The 14965-nt window shown below is 44.8% G+C and overlaps 1 protein-coding gene across 2 annotated transcripts in view; it reads right to left on the reverse strand.

Annotated features, from left to right (window-relative positions):
- PARVB (parvin beta) overlaps positions 1-14965 on the reverse strand; it is a 130713-nt gene that overhangs the window by 23825 nt on the left and 91923 nt on the right. For both annotated transcript variants that reach the window (XM_006023581.3, XM_025204095.1), the window contains exons 10-11: positions 12383-12451; positions 7901-8002 (exon numbers count right to left, since the gene is read on the reverse strand). In XM_006023581.3, the coding sequence (XP_006023643.1) occupies positions 7901-8002; positions 12383-12451 (171 nt within the window). The remainder of the gene's footprint in view (positions 1-7900; positions 8003-12382; positions 12452-14965) is intronic.

Below are 14965 nucleotides of genomic sequence, written 5' to 3' on the forward strand. Positions count from 1 at the left end.
AGTATCATGTCTTTAAAAGTACTCAGTTCCTGTACCTTTACTAATGCATCATTCCATGCTGCAGCAAGCTCCTGCTCCAATTCAATATGCCAGCATGTACTATGTTCCCATATCAAAGCTCCCTGCGGGGGGGAGGGGGGAAAGGGAGTTTTTATTATTTACAACTGATCTTCCAAATGCAGCATGACTAGGATGGAATCCAAGGTGCTAGGCACAGAACACTTAGAGATAAGACAGAGTGTAAATACAGTACAACCTCATTATAGCAAACTGCCAAGTGACCACAAGTAAAGTTAACTGAAAGAGGAGGTTTGCTATATTTCTGCATCATAGTTTCACAGGAGCTAGGGTCAGGAGGGACCTGAACAGATCATCTAGCCTGACCCCCTGCCACAGGCAGGAATGAATGCTGGGTTCACAAGACCAATGCTGGGTTCACAAGATCATAGTAATGATCATCCTGTACCATGTGCATCTTCTTTCACTGCAAGCATCTTATGTCATCACCAACTCTGGAAGATGACAAAGTGCACAGGAATCCATGTGGGCCTAGCACTGAGCCAGGAAGTGCAAGCCACCCCTTACATCTGGAACAGGCTGGATGACAAACATCACCCTCTCCTTACATCTCAGCTCATCTGGGATTTTCATGTATAACAGGGCTGTCCAACTTCTAAGCAGCTAGGAACCAATTGCTGCACAGGCTCCCTCTTCTCTGATATCTAGCTTACAATGATATCAGCTACCTGGTCATAGGCTCCTGTAGTATTTGTAGCATTTGGTTAAACTTTTCTTATATAGTATAGTTAAATCTAGCACAAATGTAATGATTTAATTTCTGTCTTTTAAAAGGTAGCTGCTTGACTCCATTCTATAATGCTTCCAACTTGACACAAGTGAATTAACTTTGTATGTCCTGGGCATGAGAGAGATATGGGCAAGGGCTGAGTGAAGAGTGAATGGGAGTTTGCATGAGAAAAGGAGAAGATGTAATCGTTTATGTAAGCAACAAGGCCCCAGAGGTGTAAACTACCATCCAGTAACTAACTAACAAAGGGCTGAAGAATCCCTTTGAAGCTTGAGGGCACAAAGGAGACAACAGAAGAAGAAATGCTGCCATGTGAGCAACAAGAAAACTTCAAGGCTGAGACCCACCTTTACAACTAAAGTGACCTCCATGTAAGATAAGAAGACAGACGCAGAGCAGCTGCTAAAAACACAGACTAAGCATGGAAAAAGCCCAAGAAGTGAAAACAGAGACTAAAAACAATATATAAAGAGAACACAAATGATGCCAAATTAGATGAGAAATCTTCTGTCTTCCAAAGCACAGATGCATCTGCATCTCACCTCGCTCCAGCTGCTATCTCTTCACCACCATCATCAGTTTCAACATCTCAGCTACTCAGTGAACATGGGGTTGGCCACCCCGTGTTAACATTGAGCAACTATTGATGGTAACTATATCTGGTGTCTGTCTGTATGCATGGAATGGTTGTTTTGTGTGTATGTATGTCTGTGTGTGATGATGTGCATGGTGATTTGTGTGTGTTTGTATGGATGGTGTGTCAGAACCTCTATGTCTAACTCATGTAATCAATAAACGTGGCATTCTGCCGTATTCCCCTTTATAAAGTCTCACTTGTGATTTAAGCAATTGGTAATTTGTATAACACTCCCCCACTGCACCATGAGCTACATTGTGCTGCCCCCTGGGAGTGGGGCCCAGAGACCCCAGCTGCTGCGGAAGACAGAGCAGTGGTGGGAGTAGTGGTTGGGTGGAGGTCTGGGAAACGCAAAATTAAACCCGTGCAAGCAGTCTGTGGCATACTAGTTGAGCAGCCCTGATATATAACAACTCACCCTCATTTCCACTTTCCCAAACAAAAATGTCTGAATATGCCAGGTTAGAGCCTTCCCCTGGGTCTCCCAGAGCACTGTCTCTCCACTTCAATCAATCACCAACTCTTCAGGACATGACTGTCATGATTCTGCTCAGCTATAGTCCCTTGCAGATCTCTGGGCCAACCTACTTCAAACAGGGCTTTGTGCTCTACACTGCCCACATGGAGCTTGATGCAGGATGGGGCTTACATTTTATGGGCACTTGTCCATGTTACACCTCTCCTGTTTCCACGTTATACTTTTCCTGTGTCCACGTGACAAAAATCGACATTAAGCTAGCTAAATCGTGTCTATGTATCTACATTATCAGCTGATTTTATCGTGGTGGTGGGGGGTAATCTAAAACACCTCTGAGATGTTTTCTTTTTAGCTCCTGAATTTCTTCCATGAGGGTTTTTTTTATCATTTTAAATTTTCAACGTGGATCTGACTTAAGCCTGAAAATGGGATTTGCCCTGCTTTGCAACAATTTCACCACCAGGGGCCACTTGGGTTCACTTGGTAATCCATGGAAATCCACTGACTTTTTATTGCAGTGCTGCAACGAGACTCTGGGGGCTAATCTTGCAGATTTTTACTGGTGATTTAGTTCAAGGTTTAGAAGAATGAAAAATACAACTTTTTTGGATTCCCAAAAAAACTGTTCCCTGTGTTCACATGCGCTTTGTGGCAAAGATCAAATTGTTATGGGTCAGGCAGTTCAAGACTCAGGTTAATTAAAATTACTTTTTGTTGGACTGGGTTTTTGGGTGTAGCAGTGTTGGTCTAAGGACATAGGCAGATCCCTGGGTTTTTAAACTTGGTGTGGTTTTTGTTTCCCTGTGGTTTAGGAGCTGTGGGTCAGGAGTGAGGGCCACTAGCTGGATTGAGGGGGGGGGAGGGCAGTTCAGGAAGGGAACTGGCAGGGCTGGGGGGCAGGGGGCTGTGGCTGTCAAGTGAGGGGCACCACATGGGCCAGGCGGGCAGGTCAGGAGAGACAGGGACCAGCAGGGCTGGGAGGGTAGGGGTAACCCAGGTGGTAAATGTAATTCAGGTGGTACTCAGATGAGGTACCCCCTCTCCAATTGAAGGGATTTAGCAGGTGTTAGTGTGCTATTGGAGGGGTAGCCACTTATGGGGGAGCAGCTCTCCTCCTATCCCCAGTAAAGTAGAGCCAAGACCAATTGGAACTTAACCATATACGGGTTTAATGGGGAAAGAACATGTGGAATATAACACATATGCGGGGGGCAAGGGGGCCCTGGGAGGTAATGGAACCCTGGTCCAGGCACCCAGGGGTGGGGGGGAGAACCAGGGGAGCAGAGGGGAGTCAAAGGGATTTTAGGTGAACATACACATATAACAGAGACAAATCAACAGACTTGAAGCGCAGGGTTCACAAAATATAAGGTGCAGAGTTTCCCAAAATATGAGGCACAGATCCCACAAAATTTGAGGTGCAGGCACCCCAGTGGGGCAGGGTAAACAAGGTGAGGGGAACCCTTCTCCCCAGTGGGAATTCCCTTTTACAGGCAACTCAACCCTCTGGTGCCCTGGCTAGGAATCAAACCCACGTCTTCGCTGTTGCAGGCAAAAGCTGTACCACTAAGCTATCAATACCTGGGCTGCTACCTTCAGTTCCAGGCTCTAGTGACTCTGGGATCCTCCATGTGCTGTCTGCACACCAAGCTGCCTGGCTTCATGCCAGAGGGAGGTCAGAAAGAACCTGAGCTGCCACCTGCAGCTCCAGGCTTTGGTCCCTCTGGGACCCACCTCATTCTGCTCCTGGGAGGGTACGGGGCTGCAGATCAGGAGTGAAGGGCCCTGGCAGTGTATGGTGATGGCTGTGCTAAACTGTCCAGAGATGTCCAGGAGAGTCCCCCAGTGCCACAGAGGTATGCCATGGGGTGGCCCAAGAATGATTTCTAGCCATACTGCCAGCCCCAAATCCAATTCCTTATTTGGGTGTATATACTTAGCACCATGGCTGGGATGCTGTCAGTTGACAGCCTGGCACAGCCAAGCTATGTTTTAGGCCAAGCAAGACTCTGGTCAGGAACGTCCAGGAGAGTCCCCCAGTGGCACACAGGCATGGTGTCAGATGACCCAAAAAGGATTTCAATCTGTAATCTCAGCCCAAAAGCCAGCTCCTTATTCGAGCCCATATACTTAGTACAGCGGGCATAGGGAGGCTGTCAGTTGGCAGCCTCGCACGAACAAATTGGGCTTTGGGCCAGGCAAGTCTCTGGTCAGAGATGTCCAGGAGAGTCCTCCAATGACACAGAGGCATGGTGTGGGGTGGCCCAGCTCTGAAGCGTAACAGCCACGTATAACAGCGTATGGTGAGGGCTGTAATGAAATGTTATATGTGGCCATTGCACCCAGCTCTGGGGTGTATCTCAGCCCTTCCCATACGCTGTTATATGTAGCCATTACACCCCAGAGCTGGGTGCCTCTCTGCCCTCCCCATGCACTAATATATGTGGCCATTACATCCCAGAGCTAGGGCCACCCCATGCCATGCCTCTGGCACTGGGGACTCTCTTGGACGCCCCTGACCATGTGGGCTGGCTCAGGAAGGATTTCCAGCTGTGATCCCAGCCCAAAAACCAGTTCCTTATTCAAGCCCATATACTTAGTATAGTGTGCATGGGGAGCTGTGAGTTGGCAGCTTGGGATGAACAAACAGCACTTTGGGCCAGGCAAGATTCTAGTCAGAGATGTCTGGGAGAGTCCCCCAGTGGCACAGAGTCATGATGTGGAGGTGGGGAGGGGAGCTAAGAAGGATTTCCATCTCTAATCCCAGCTGAAAAGAAGTTCCTTATTCGAGCCTATATACTTATTACAGTGTGCATGGGGGGCTGTCAATAAGGCCACGCTTTGGGCTGCACAAGACCCAAAAGTCCCCTGGTGGTACACAGACAGGCATGGTGGATGCAGGATATTAATTTACATATTATTTGGTAAATATGCATAGCAAATGAAATTCTCTCAATAGAATGTGTAATTCATTAATAAGAAGCTTTTATTAGGTATAGGTTAGCTTTGAAAAAGAACCAGTAACCAGAAATAAGGACCTGGGAATTAAAGGAACAAACTGCAGCCTCATGAACCATAGCATGTAGCCTTGGTGTTGGCCACCCTGAAACAGTAGATGGCTTCCTCTATTCCTAATGGCGTAAGCAACAAGACAACAATAATATTGCTGGCCCCAGACCAGTCGCATCACAGAATGGTTTATTGAACTGGGCTGGTGCCTTGTTCAAACTCCTGGAAAACCAGGTTCAGATGTCTGCCTGAAGGCACAAACTGAGAGAGCTGTAACCTGAGCTGCAGGAAAACCTAAATTGACATGCAAATAGGGTTACTGTGAAATGCTGATAGGACAATGCACTGTCAGATTTTACCACTCCAGGATTCAGCCAGAGTCGCTCAACTGGTTTTACAGGTTCTGCTGAGGAATCTTAAGGTAATGGTCTGAGGCGGGGATGGGAAATGGTCCTCTCCAGTTCTACAGGAACCACAATATACAACAATCACACAGAAAACATGAACATGCTTTACAACCAAACCACTGATCCCTCAGCCCTGCTTGCGTCCCTCACTCCCAACCTGAAGCCAACTTGAAGCCCCCTGCCCCACCAGCCCTGCCAGTGCCTCTCATCCCTATCTAACCTGTAGCTCCCCAGCCCAGCTGGTGCCTCTCACTCCTGACCCACAGCTCCCTTTCCCCCAACCCCTGCCAGTGCACCTCACTCCCTACCTGCAGCCCCGCTGGTGCCCCTCAGTCCTGACCCACCATCCCCTGCACTCCCAGAAAGAGGCAGCAGTATGACTATCAGGCAGAGCAATGGCTAGCAGAGGGGACAGGGACATGGTGCTGGGGGCAAAAATAGGTTTACAAGGAACAGGAGTACCAGAGAAGAGGGGCAAGCTTGCAGGGCAGGGGACAGGAGGGAGAACAAGTATTGAAGGGGTCTGGTTGTAGGCTGGGGGATATGACTGCAGGCGATGATGATCTGCCAATGCAGCAGTTAAAAGATTGACATGCAAATAGACTAAGTGATAAGAAAATTCCTTTCATGGAGCCTGGGTTGTTTCTTTCTTCACCACAATCCACACCATGCCCCTGCTGTTTGGGGGCTGGGGTTAGCTCATGCTGGCTGCTGTGTGGTGATCGCAGGGGGAGGGAGAGAGTTGAAGTATGCTAATCGGGCCCCCTCCCCCCCCCCAACCCACTTTGGGGGAAGCTGTCCTGGGTACGGGGATCCCTGGTACCCAAGGAATCTTAATCAACCTTGATAAGAACCCCAGGCCACCCCCACACTCATTCTCAGCTTTAGAAAAAGTCCTGCTTTTTGATGCAAGGATACAAACGTTAGGAGCCACAGGATTCTTTCTGTTTTACATAAAAATTCCTGTAGTAATGTTTCCATTCAGGCTTTAGCCTGGGTAGATGATACCCAGATGCTAACACACAGGGAGGCGCAGGGGTGGGGGGCAGCCAGACTCTTTCTGTACCTTTGTGCATCCCTTAGCATACCCCACACCCAGTGCCTGGTGCAACAAGTGCAGAAAAAGCAGGAGTCAAAACTGCTTTGGGACCAGGCTTGGGCAGGGGGGCAGCACCTTTGTGAGGCCTGCGGTACAGATCCCCGATGCCAATCCAGACTTGTGAGGGGGAGGCAGGCAGGCTCACTCTTGCAGACCTTTGCATGAAAACATTTCCCACCCCAACCAGCAGCACCCAGTGCAACAAGGAGCAAGTACCCAGAAAAAAGTGGAAGGCTTTGCAAGGGAGGAGGGCAGCACTGTTTATTGAACTCAAACCCCACCCAAAAACCCATGGCTGTCAAGCAAAGCTGCCAATAATTCCCCCCAAAAAAGCAACCTGGCACAACCCAAGAAAATAAACCAACCCAAAAATGAAATCTTTTCCTAAAACGCAACTTGGCACTAAAGTAGTACTGAAAGGGCAGGAGGGTAAAATTGTTCTGACATGCCCTCTAGTGCATTTTACTAGTTATAGCACAATAAGCCATTACACGGTAAATCACGTCCACATTACTGAATTAGTCATCATAAACTAAGAAAGGAAAATTAAACCAGGAACATTTTTAGTGGGCAAATGCCGATTACGCAGACAAGTGCCGTATTTTGCGTCTTCTATGGAGTCAAGCCTGCTATCAGTGTTTGCCATACAAGTTCTGATCTTGGTCCTGACAAAGACCAACTGTGTGACCGTGGCCAGATTGTGACTCCTACCTCAGTTGCTGACATACACACAAGCCATAATGATACTTGATTCACTATATTGTACTGCTACAAGACTCGGGAAAGGAAAAGAATCATCTCAGGGATTTAGGGCATTGAACCAGGATTCAGGAGAATTTGGCTAAATTCCCGGCACTGAATTCCTACAAGACCTCAGGTAGTGTCAGACTGCATCTCAATCCCATCTGCAAACCAAGGGGAGTACACTGCTTCCTAATCCTCCCCACCTTTTACCTTTCTTGACTGTTAGACTGTAAGCTGCTGAGAGCCCTGTCTCTTCTGGTGTACATCACAACACGGTCCTGTGATCAGCGTGGCCCCTATGTGTTACTATAGTAAATAAATCACCCAGAATATGTAAATTGCTGTATAAAAATGCAAAGGGTTTATTATCCATACGCTTTACGATATTCCACTGTTAGACATCATCTTACTGCAGTTGTACTGAGCATCACCAGTTCTATTTTTCTCTTCTAAAATAAATATTTAGGTGATAGTCTGCTGAATCTCAATCTTAGCTACACTACTGGGGTCATTCAGTTACCAGGCTTCACACCTCACTTTTGCAGACAATCTTGAAAGTCCAGCTTTTAGTAACCATCAAATGTTATACCAAAGATGCACTCATTATAGCTTTTGAAAGAAGGATACTGCTGAGGTCTAGCTTAATTGGGCATGAAGAGATAAGAGCCAATGGATGAAACAGCATGTGCGAAGAGCACAAATTAGAATTTCTACTCACCTTCTGATCAGAACTTTCAGGCGTTAAATAGAAGTTGTGGAGTGGAACAAAATAGTCTTCCAGGAGGCCCATAAGCAATACCAAATAAACACCATCTGCAAACTAAAATAGAAATTCTGTTGATATTTTCAAATGGAGGCATCTGGTTTTGAACAAGGATTTGCAAGCAAGGAGGGAAACCAAAACAAAGAATAAGGGCATTGCTGCACCTTACACTGTAAGTCACACAAATGTTGATGGGTATTAGTACTAGCTCGAGCTTCGAGCAATCACACATTCAGCCCAGCAGGGGTCTGGAGAACTTAAAGTTAAGAATCCTCTCCCCCTCCCATTCTGGTTTCACCCCTGTCCCTCCTAGTTCCCCTCCAAGCACTCCCCCTCATTGCCCCCACTGTCTGTCCCAGGGGAGCAGGCAGGAAAAATTAACCTGCCTGCCCCACTCCCACTGCTGCTCTTCTCTGGACTGAGCCCAGCCCAGACAGCAGCAGTGGCAGCAACAGGTTAACCCCTCCTTGCCTGCTCCCCCAGGACAGACAGCAGAGACGACCACAATCAAGCCAGAGGGTGGAGAGGGAGGAGCAGTAAGCAGGGATTTAGGGTGCTAGGGAGGGCAGTGAACCCTCTCTAGACCGGTGCGGGAGACGGGGGGCAGATGGTGTGTTTACACTAAGGTGTAGCCTACAGTGGCAATACCTTAGTGTAACATGAGCTGGATAGCACAATCAGACATAATCCTACCCTGGAATGGCATAATTTTGAGCCGCCTAAGAAGTGCTTCAAACTAGTTTCGAGTGTTAATGTGTGGAAAATCCAGCGGTTAAGAGCTCCAGGAGCCACCCAAAAGAACCATGTAACAAGGCCTTAACTAACCCCAAGCAGTTTACTGCTACTAGCACCACTATATAGATTGGTTTAGAGACATCTGACAATCTGCTTTTTACCCCTTTCAGAAGAGTGGAGGGATTTACTGCATATGCCTCAGAAACCTTTAGATCCCTCACCATTTTCCTTTTTCTTCTCATTCAACCATCATGCTTATATTTCATGGCTGTTGTCATTTCCGCTGAAGACAACTAAGTGGGCTGTTCTTTGGATCCAGTTAGCTTAAGTCTTTAGGTGGCTCAAAAGGTCTCTGTGGAGGGACAAAGGGACTTCTCCCAGGTCCAAGATCACCACTTGCATGATTTTTAAATAAAAGAACTATCTGCTGCATTCATAATAGGAAATGCAATTGTAAAATGCAATTTAAAAATGAAATTATACCCCCAAAAGATCCAAAACTCTTTGTACTCTTAGCATTTTCCTTGTTTTACATCCTACTATATGTTCTTGTGCATAGGGATATACAGAGAATGACATATAGAGAATGACATTCAAGTACCTGCTCCAATTAATACTATACTTAATTTATATAAGGTGGACTGGATCTAACAGGAAAGATTAATTCTGATTCACCTGAGAACAGCCAATATCCAGTTGATCAGGGATGTAAGAAATCAAGGTTTATGTTCCTGGTCTGAATCAGAATCTGATTCAATGAATATTAAAGTATTAAAAAAAGTGTCCACTGAGCCAGTGAGTCTAAAACTGCACCCCAGTGCTTGCACAACTCAGCAGGTACATGAGAGCACCAGCCTTGCTGCAGTGCATTATTTCTGCAAAGTGGCACAGCTTCAACAAGAGAAGCTAAGACAGACTGAATAGCTAACACCCTGCTGCTGAAGACATACATCTGTCTGAGTTTTGAGTCCCTATTCTGGAGCAGGCAGAGCCTTGAATTGAAAGTGGTTCTCCCATATAGTGTGTGAGCATGCTACTTGCTGGGCAACCTGGGTTATCCTGCAGTGAGGCAAGGCAAGTCCTGTCTCTAAGTTTTCTCAGTGGATTCATCCCAATGTGAAACAAGGGTGGTCAGGGGGACCCTCACAATCCAGAGGACAAGAAAGTAATTTGTCACCATCTCTGATCATAAATGGAAATTTCAGCAAATACCATTCACTCAGGATGTGCAAGGCTGAGGCTCAAGGCAATAATTTGAGTGGGTTACTGGCTACTTGGCAGTGGAGGTCTCTCTCCCTCTCTCTCTCATAGAAAAAACTCTAAAAGGCCGTGAGTTTGTTCCAGTGAAGAAGAAAAATTTCCAGCATCTTGAAAAATGTCACAGAACAAAACTATTCCTGCTTGTCTTTGTTTAGTCTACTGTATATTTCAAAATACACTGTACTGGACATTTCCATTCCCAAAATAAAAAACCTCTGGGACCTATCCCAAACTTTTGGTAATATGGCCTGGCAAAGCAATGTAGTAATTCACTACAGAATCCCTGCCTATCACCAGCACCAAAAAACATGGTATGCTATGGGATGGGACACTACTGCTAGAGCAGAAAGAGAACCTCCTAACAGTTGTCCCAGGTTTATGGCACATATGCCAGCAAGGTGTCAAACTTCCCAGACTGAGGGGTGGGGGATGAAAGTCAACAGACTTTTCATTACCATTTGTTCCTTTGTATTTTGAACAAGACTAGTTCCCCCAAGTAAGAGGCAGTAGAATCATAGAATTGAAAATGACCTCAAAGATAATCTAGTCCATCCCCTGACATAAATATAGTGCAGATATACAGTAATATAGATATATACCAGGTTACCACAGAATCTAACCATATTTCACTCATATACACCTTTTTAGAAAGGCATCCCATAGATCACAGTGAGCAGCAGTTCACAGGGATCAAAATTCTGTGCCATTTAGTAAACTTTTCATACATAATAGTGTCATATCTACCTTCCAAAGTATCAAAATCCTAATTAATTCTGACCACCCTGTACAGCAGATGCCCTTGAAGCAACTGACCTAACTAAACACAATGGTAAGAGTTCCAAGACTCAAGATTAATTCCTAAAATAGCAGGGTGTTCCAGATGATCAATACTTCCACATATTCAAACCTTCTCTGGCCTATTTTCTTGTATAGTTTATATTTCTCTGTACCTTTCAGAACTGGATATAACATCCCCTGAAGACCAAAGAGCTATATTTATAAATATGATCTTGCATACAAAGCAGTCAGGAAAACTTCCCTGTCTCTTGGTGGGAAGAGGGTTGTTCGAGTATTCATCACTTCATTAATCACTGTTGCCTCTGCAGGCACGGTACAGATACCCAACTAATTCACTTCACTAAGGCCACAGAATATTAATTAATCAGCAAATGATCAATATTAACATAAGCCCAGATGAAACGTTCCATGCCCCATAATCAGTTCCCTAGGCCAGTGTTTCCCAAGCTTTGTAAGTTTACACCCCACTGTAGCAGGATCTACAACTCTTGCACCCTCTTTCCCCCTGTTTCAGCCTCCACTTCCCAGTGGCAAGGGGAACTGGCAGCAGTTAGTGGCAGGGAGGAAAACTGGCAGTGGCCAGCAGCTGCAATTTGCATGCTCCCATCCTAGGAACCTTTTGCACCCCCAAACCTTGAGAAACACTGACCTAGACCATGCAGCACCACCCTTCTGTCAAATGTTTATGAAAGAAAGTAAGTTTACTCCCTTGCCCTGCTTCAAGGCTTTCAAAAGTTCAGCAAACACAATTTCATGCAGAATCTTTTTCTATCACTAGAAAGCTGCAGTTAGAATTATGCAAGGTGAGTGAACAAAGCATATTCCCATGCTCATAAAACTCATGCTTGCCTGGGCTAGGTAACAGTGCTTCCAAGGAACCCAGAGCCTTATGTGGGTTAAACACATAGGGCTCTACAATGGAAAAAGAGACACTATGAGTACATGGGCTAGCTCATGTACTGTCAGAAATCTAGCCATTGGCTAATTTATCCTACTGAAAGGCACATATGCAGACAAGTCTGCAACAAACATTAGCCCACACAGAGTGCTGTTCTGCTGTAGCTAGACTTCTTCTAGTACCTGAGTTAGCCTAAGTACTCTACACTGCACTACAGTCTACAGTGCACACCAACCTAGAGATGGCCATATGTCAGAGTTACTGACTCAACTGGGATCTTATTCTGATCCAGACCAACACCCTTAATTCACACACACTCACAAGAGACAACCCAGACACCAGCCATAATTTCATGTACATGAAATAATGTTCTGGAGATGTTTTTCTTAATCTTGCAGAAAAACTGATCAGAAACCTAACCACATTACTAGCACAAATGTATTTAATATTGAAGACCACTTCTTCTCAAACTGGGTTATAAAGTACCAGAAGTATTGTTATAAATCTTGCGTGTAACAGTGGGTAAAGGGAGCAAATACTGCTGCAAATTAAAATTATCTATAAAATAAGGCCCTGATGCTCCAAACAACCCATTTCACACATGCAGGACTTTGTGCATGCAAGTAGTTCATTTGGAAGTACACTCATATGCATAGTTAAGCACATGCATAAGAGTTTGCGGAATCAGGGCTCAAGTGTGTAATTTTTATCATGCAATGTATTTCCTGGTACAAAGCTCCTCCTACCTGCGTTTCTAATTCTGTCACTTCCAAATTCAGCTTATTTAGGTGTTTGTTCACAAAGGTGATCAGAGACTGTGAAGGAAGAGAACACAAAGATCAATCAGGTTAGAAATTAGAGCTGATGAGCATGTGGTAGTGACAAGCTTGCCAAGCTATCAAAAATACAGCATTTTAACCTTTTTCAGCCTAACTCTTACAATATATAATTTACCCATGTGTAACAATAAAATATATATAAATTAAAAGGTACATAACAGTGTAATTTATCACCACCATTGCAATATGCTATTATGGCAATATTCTACATTGTATAAGTTACTCCTTTTTGTTTTGGAAGAAGTGTTGTCATGATGAATTTTTTTTGCACAATTCTCTGGGGAAGCTGTGGCAAGAAGTAGCAAAGTTCACCTTCTGTGTTAATCTCTCTAATTAGAGTCAGCTCCTGAAATGCTACATGGGAAAGAGCATTGATTTTTTTTTTAATTCCTGTACAAAAGAAGAGATTCTCTGTGGACTGTTTGCATCCATCTCAATTCCACAAAGGGTAAATACAAGTAAATAAGCATATTACAATACTCAGACTTGGATTTCTACTGCGAGAGGCACTGACTAGTAAGATCTTGAACTTCTGTCCACTGGCAGATGGATATTAATACTGTAAATATGTATTAACCATCTAATGATTTCCTCTAAATATTTCTACATGGAACAGGGAGTCATATTTTTTAGATGCATCAATTTAAAAAAATGCTTTCAAAGTAGTTTTCAACTAGTAAAAAAAGTCATCTCTTTTGTTGCTAGCCTTAAAAATATTATTTTGTGCTGGAACACACATATTCTGTTTTATATGTAAACAGAAGTAAAGCAGCAAATTTCAGTTGTGAAATCTATCTATTTTGCTAAAATAAGTTAACAGTGGTATAGAAATAATTAAAAGCCTTTTCTTTGTCAGTTCTCTTCTGGAAGGGAACACTAACAAAGGCTGGCTCAGATTAGTGGTTTCCTTACCTCTTTTCTGAGCCTATCACAAAAGAACATGTGAAGGGCTGGACAAAAGGGTCACTGGACACAGTGCTATTTTGTGATCTGAAGACTCCAAGCAGAGACTGGACTCAGGAGATCACGGCAATTGACTTTAATCAAAAAAGCACTGTTGATAGTCTGATGAAAGCAAACTAAGGCAAAGATATCAGAAACTTTGTTTTAATTCTATGTTTAACTGCACATGCATGTACTTGTGTGTACACACTTCTTGCTGACACAGTTAGTGAATATCATCATGCATATCTACTTCTGACAGCCACAGAAAACATGGAGAATGTTTCTCCAGCAATGAAAGAGCCTCACCGCTATAAAGCTAGGATCAGACACTTGATACTTCTCCAGGGGACTACCACCATTTGTGCTTACCTAATAGCACCACATGGAAAAGTGAACATTAAAACAAGGGCATGATCGAAGCTCATGTGAAGCTAGAGGGAGTCAATTTGATTTCAATGACCAATTGATTAAGTCAAAGGTTCAAGAGAGGCACTTAGGCTAAGTATAGGCATTAAAAAAGCCCAAGGCTGAATCAATTCAATCTTCACAGGTTAGTTTAAGCTGCATAGACAAACAGACATTCACTTTTGATTCCAGAAATGCAGTCACATGTCTGCAGTGGCTCAGGCCAGAATCTAGGGGGTTCTAGAGCACGCTTCCAGGGTCACCTGGAGCAGACAACTTGGGCCAAGGCTAGCCTGCTCACCCGGGGGGAGGTGCAAAGCATCCTGGGATGCTGGGGAACTGTGAGTTAACTTGAATCCAGAAAGGATCTGGGACAGCTCAATAAACCTCTATCAGTTAAGTCTGATACTACATCCATCCAGGTTTATTTTAAATCAGTTTCAGCCATTTTGAAAGCAATTTATATGCATTGAACTTCTGTTGTGTTCAAGATTTGAACCAGTTTCCGATCACTTATACCAGGTTATGTGTAATTTCTGTCCCTAGCCTGAGGGTATGATTTTGAAGGGAAAGGTTTGGAGGGCATGTTTCTCTGATGCAGTCTACAAATATTTTCTAGTTTTGCAGAATTTTTGCTGGAAAAGTTCTGCTTACAAACCAAAGTAGAAAATGTCACCATAGAAATGTCATAAAAGAAAACCAAAGTATTCCAATCCCAGCCCGGTTCGTACCTGGATGGGAGACCGCCTGGGAATCCCAGGGGCCGTAGGCCGCCTGCCCTTTGTAGTACTGTGTCCAGTACTGGGCACCACACTTCAAAAGGGATGTGGCCAGCCTGGAGAGGGTTCAGAGGAGGGTCACCCGCTTGGTGAGAGGGCAGCAGGACAGGCCCTACGAGGAGAGACTGAAGGACCTGAACCTGTTCAGCCTCAGCAAGAGGAGGCTGAGGGGGGACCTGGTGGCTGCCTACAAGCTCATCAAGGGGGATCAACGGCAAATAGGCAGAGCCCTTTTCTCCCCAGCACCACCTGGGGTGACGAGGAACAATGGTAATAAGCTGATGGAGAATAGGTTTAGGTTGGAGATCAGAAGGCAATATTTTACAGTTAGGGTGGCCAAAATCTGGAACCAACTTCCCAG

Source organism: Alligator sinensis, unplaced genomic scaffold (genome assembly GCF_000455745.1).
Source record: "Alligator sinensis unplaced genomic scaffold, ASM45574v1 scaffold975_1, whole genome shotgun sequence".
In the NCBI taxonomy this organism is placed as follows: Eukaryota; Metazoa; Chordata; order Crocodylia; family Alligatoridae; genus Alligator; species Alligator sinensis.